Raw genomic sequence first — 5,018 nt, forward strand, 5'->3', positions numbered from 1 at the left:
AGAACCGCTTCACCGCAGACAGAGACGAGTACGGTGCCGACACCATGACTGAGATCAACATCGTCGGGCGAGTCACCCTCAACCTGTGGAGGACGATGAAGACCGAGGCAGGTGTCCTCGGCATGACCTCCACCCAACTCCCACACACACACACTGTCGTCGGCCATCAACGTTCAAAGTTTTAGCTTGTGACCTACTTTCTCTCATTCCTCTGGGCAGTATTCTCACTACTGTTGTTCTAGCTCCACTTTATGTTATTTAGTTGTATATATTGGGTGCTATTTAATCCTTTTACATTGCCTCTTCCTCCACCCATCTAAAGAGTTTCATTGATTGCTGTATTTCTGTTTGGATTCCACATCATTTCACATATATATATATGTATATATATATATATATACAGTACCATTCAAAAGTTTGTTGTCACTTAGAAATGTCTTTATTTTTCAAAGAAAAGCACTGTTTTTTCAATAAAGATAACATTAAATTAATCAAAAATACACACTATACATTGTTAATGTGGTAAATTAATATTCAAGGTGGAAGTGTCTGGTTTCTAATGAAATATCTCCATAGGTGCATAGAGGCCCATTTACAGCAACGATCACTCCAGTGTTCTAATGGTACATTGTGTTTGCTAATCACCTTAGAAGACTAATGTCTGATTAGAAAACCCGTGCAATTATGCTAGCACAGCTGAAAACAGTTATGCTGGTGATATAAACTATATAACTGGCCTTCCTTTGAGCTTGAAGTTTGAAGAACAAAATGAATACTTCAAATATTAATCATTATTTCTAACCTTGTCAATTTCAACTATATGTTCTATGAAATGTTCAATTCATTTGATAAATAAAAGTGTGAGTTTTCATGGAAGACACGAAATTGTCTGGATGACCCCAAACTTTTGAACGGTAGTGTATATAAAATAAGAAACTGCTGAATGTCTCCACAAAGGCCATAACTTGTTATTAGTGGTCACGAGCAGACAAACGTAGGAACCAGTGTCATAAAAATGAATCCTCCACCTGCTTTCACCCATTAAATTGCGTTTGAGTGTGTTCACCCCGACACGCACCATCAACAAGTGAGCCACGGTCTGACTGCCCTGATGAACAGTCGTGGAGGAGCTACTTTGAAGAAATGATCCAAGATTATAATTTATTTTCATTCCCCCCCCCAGGCGACGTTGAACAACTACTCTTTTGAGAACGTGGCGTTCCATGTACTTCACCAGCGCTTCCCCCTCTACAGCCCCCGCACGCTGTCCGACTGGTTTGACCACAACACCGACCTCTACAGGTGTGTGTGCCCATACCAAACACACTCATCACAAATATATGCATTGACAATCAATACATCAAGCAGTTGAAATTGAAATGTGTATTTGTGTTAGGTGGAAGATGGTGGACCACTACATTAGCCGCGTGCGCGGCACTATGCAGCTTCTTCAGCAGCGCGACATCATTGGCAGAACCAGCGAGCTGGCCAGATTGTTTGGGATTCAGTTCTATCACGTTCTGACCCGAGGCTCACAGGTACATGGCACATTTTGGGAGGCTGCGGTTGGTCCACAGCTGCCCGCGCTGTAACCATAAGACCCTGACGTGGTTTTAAGCCATCAGAGGGTTATGAATGGGACAGCGGTACATGTGCTGGCTATATGTGTGCTTGGGTTCCCACGAGCAAACGTATAGCTATGCTGCATTCTTTTTTCTTTTTTATCTCACTGTATCTGTCAAGAAACATCTTGATAATTAATCGATTGACAGACAATTTGGTTCTGACATCCACGATCCCCAGAAGGCTGAATAGTTACTGACTTTGGTGATTTGCTTCAATTTTCATGGAGCTCCACCATCGGTTCAGACGATCAGAGCGACACGCAACATTAAAGGTTCTGACTGTTATAGGGTCCATAAAGAAAAACGTGATGGAGACATCGTGACTGACGGGTTACATTAAAGATTGATCAGTGTGACAGGCTGTCGCTTGCATTGATGAACCCTCGCAAAGTTATCACCAGCTCCGCAGAGATTTTCAACCTCATTTACGGCGTTGTTTTGGTGCTACAGATTAGAACTTTCCTGTTTTGGTTCACTCACATAAACAGCTAAAAAAGTATTGGTTAAAATTAGTTGGTGCTAGTTAATGTAAACACAGGTCATATTTAGTTTTACAGGAAGAAATAAAATGATTTTTTAAAAATGTCATTTCTTGATACTTAAAAAAAGATTTCTGTTAAAACCTATTTTTCTTTCATCTTTACTTTCTAAGTTATTCAATGTTCTTTCTGTCTTGTCCCTCCAGTACCGCGTTGAGTCCATGATGCTTCGCTTGGCCAAGCCGCTGAACTACATCGCCGTGACGCCCGCTATCCAGCAGCGCGCCCAGCAGAGGGCGCCGCAGTGCATTCCTCTGGTGATGGAGCCCGAGTCGCGCTTCTACAGCAACTCTGTCATAGTGTTGGACTTCCAGTCGCTCTATCCCTCCATCGTCATCGCATACAACTACTGCTACTCCACCTGCCTGGGCCATGTGGACAGCCTGGGAACGTAAGCACACGGGGGGGGGGCGCACGCATCCAACTTGCTTAGCTTGCACGTCTGCCAGGAAAGGCTCCTTTCCTGCGTCGCCTTCCCATCCCCTCGTTATTTTTAATGGGACCGATACGCTGAGAACTCAGCATGGTGTTCGCAGCAAAGAGCACAGAGCGCTGCAAGTTGGGATATATTTCAGACTAACTGTAGTTGCATAGCAACAGCAGGAGCCATGAGCACTTTCTTATTATTTTTTTTCCCAGCATGCATATGTCTGCCACTCCGAGGTGGCTGCCTTCATGCTCTTCGTTTCCCAGCAGAGTAGAAAGCGACCAATTAGCTGCGGGAGATCCAACTGCTGAATTAATTCTTCTATTTGTTTTTAACCATTTTAAACAATACAGTTGGGTATTTTATTATTGAATAATCAAACCTGTCATCAGCTTATTGCTATAACATTATGCATTTCAGGTTTTGTAAGAAGTGGCTGACAATAGATGTTTGAGTTTATTTAAAAGTCGACCAGCGTTTGTAGAAGCATGCTCGTCATGTGTTTTTATGTTTTAAGACATTGTTTACCAAAGCAGCTTCAGGACTTTTAAGATGGCAGTTAACCCTTCAGTCCGTCCTTCCTCGGTTTAATTGCTTATACAAGCAATCGGCAATTCATCGACGACACTTTTAATATTTCATGTTTTTATTGTCAGTCAAACAATGCAATGTGTAATGATTCCTTCTGTACACATGACATCTATCGCTTCTGTCCATCCTGGAGAGAGATCCTCCTCTGTTGCTCTCCTGAAGGTTTCTTCCCCTTTTTACCCGTGAAAGGTTTTTTTCTATTTCTTGGTTTTTTTCCTGATCCGATGTGAAGTAAGTCCTGGGACAGAGATGTCGTATGTGTACAGATTTTAAAGCCCTCTGAGGCAAATTCGGAAATTTGTGATATTGGGCTGTGTAAAATAGACTGAATTGAATTGTGTTGCTCGGCTACTCCCAGTCCCACTCACAGCCACTCTTCTAAATGTGTGCCTTTATGTCCTCTGGATAACTGGAAGAATCCAATTAGAAATATCTGGCCATTCACAATAAATGATTAGTAAAGATTAGATGGAAACAAATTAATAGTTTTCTTTCTTTATTAAGAATAAATACATTTGTCAGCAGTAACACAAAAAGTAAAAAACACAAACGGACATCCTCAGCGTTAATAACAAGAACACTAACTATGAAGCCGTTGTTCCTTCCAAAGTACACAGCAAGGTGCTTAACTGTTATGTTTTGGGGAGAACCTTTCCTCCACTGCCAGGCTGCCACAGGTGTGACCGACGCTCCTCTCGGTCACTCGTGGTGGATGCCACGATGCTGCCAGCATGACGAAAGAGTACGATCAGGGATGAGACTCATTGACATTCACACGCCCGTGTCTCTGTTTTAGGCCCGATGAGTTTAAGTTCGGCTGCACCTCCCTGCGGGTTCCTCCCGAGCTCCTCTACCAGCTCCGCAACGACATCACCGTGACGCCCAACGGCATCGCCTTCGTCAAGGTAAGCCACCCTCTGCCTTCGCTCTGAAGGAGTTGTTACCTTGGAAAGAATACCCCCCCCCCCCCCCCCCCCCCGAGTATGAAGCCCTTCGAATCACAACCCGAGTCCTCCATCACTGCAGCTTTCTTGAGATTCATTAGCTGCTGCCCTCTTCATGCTCTACGTCCTCTCATTCATTCTTTTCTCTCATTCAGTCATTGCTCCACACTCCCTGGCCCCAGTCTCATCACACACACACACAGAGCACAGTGAACACGGGTCATGTGTAATGAGGTTATGAAACACGTCAAATAGGGATCTGATTTTATTTCTTTTATCGATGCTGAACTTTTGTAGTTTAATTTCTGGACCACTCTGCTGATGTGCCCTTCATCTAAACTATGTGTCATTTATTTATCTTTATAGTACACTAACTTCAGAGTGCTGCTGCTGAACTTTACAAAGATTTGTTTTTTAAATTATTTTCCCCCATTTGACAGTTGGAGAATGTGGGATAAATAAAATTGTGTCTAATTTTAAAAAGATTCAAATCACAAATCGCAAACCAGATATTGGTCTGGTGGAGTTTGCCTACTACCAACTATGCCATGGCCCTGTTGATGCTCCGCCCACTCCTCTCTACCTCCATCTGCCTGATGGATCATGGAGGTTTGGATCGTGGTCCATGCCTACTACCAACTATTCATACACTCTGTCATATTCATTGAATGAGTTTGAACTCTAATCTGTTCTTCTGTACACATTACATCTATTGCACCTGTCCATCCTGGAGAGGGATCCTCCTCTGTTGCTCTCCTGAAGGTTTCTTCCCTTTCTTCCCCCTGAAGGGTTATTTGGGAGTTTTTCCTGATCCGATGTGAGGTTTTGGGACAGGGATGTCTATGTGTACAGATTGTAAAGCACTCTGAGAAAAATTTGTAATTTGTGAGAT

General features: G+C 43.0%; 1 protein-coding gene across 1 annotated transcript; it reads left to right on the top strand.

The window, feature by feature from the left end:
* Positions 1 to 6: 6 nt before the first annotated feature.
* LOC130191489 (DNA polymerase zeta catalytic subunit-like) lies at positions 7 to 4,087 on the top strand (the record flags this gene model as incomplete). The annotated part of the gene is made up of 5 exons (XM_056411104.1): positions 7 to 107; positions 1,184 to 1,302; positions 1,397 to 1,538; positions 2,311 to 2,555; positions 3,979 to 4,087. Coding segments are annotated over exons 1-5 (678 nt in total), but the record flags the coding sequence as incomplete, so codon positions are not given.
* Positions 4,088 to 5,018: the final 931 nt, after the last annotated feature.

The sequence above is a fragment of the Pseudoliparis swirei genome, unplaced genomic scaffold (assembly GCF_029220125.1).
Source record: "Pseudoliparis swirei isolate HS2019 ecotype Mariana Trench unplaced genomic scaffold, NWPU_hadal_v1 hadal_86, whole genome shotgun sequence".
Lineage (NCBI taxonomy): Eukaryota > Metazoa > Chordata > Actinopteri > Perciformes > Liparidae > Pseudoliparis > Pseudoliparis swirei.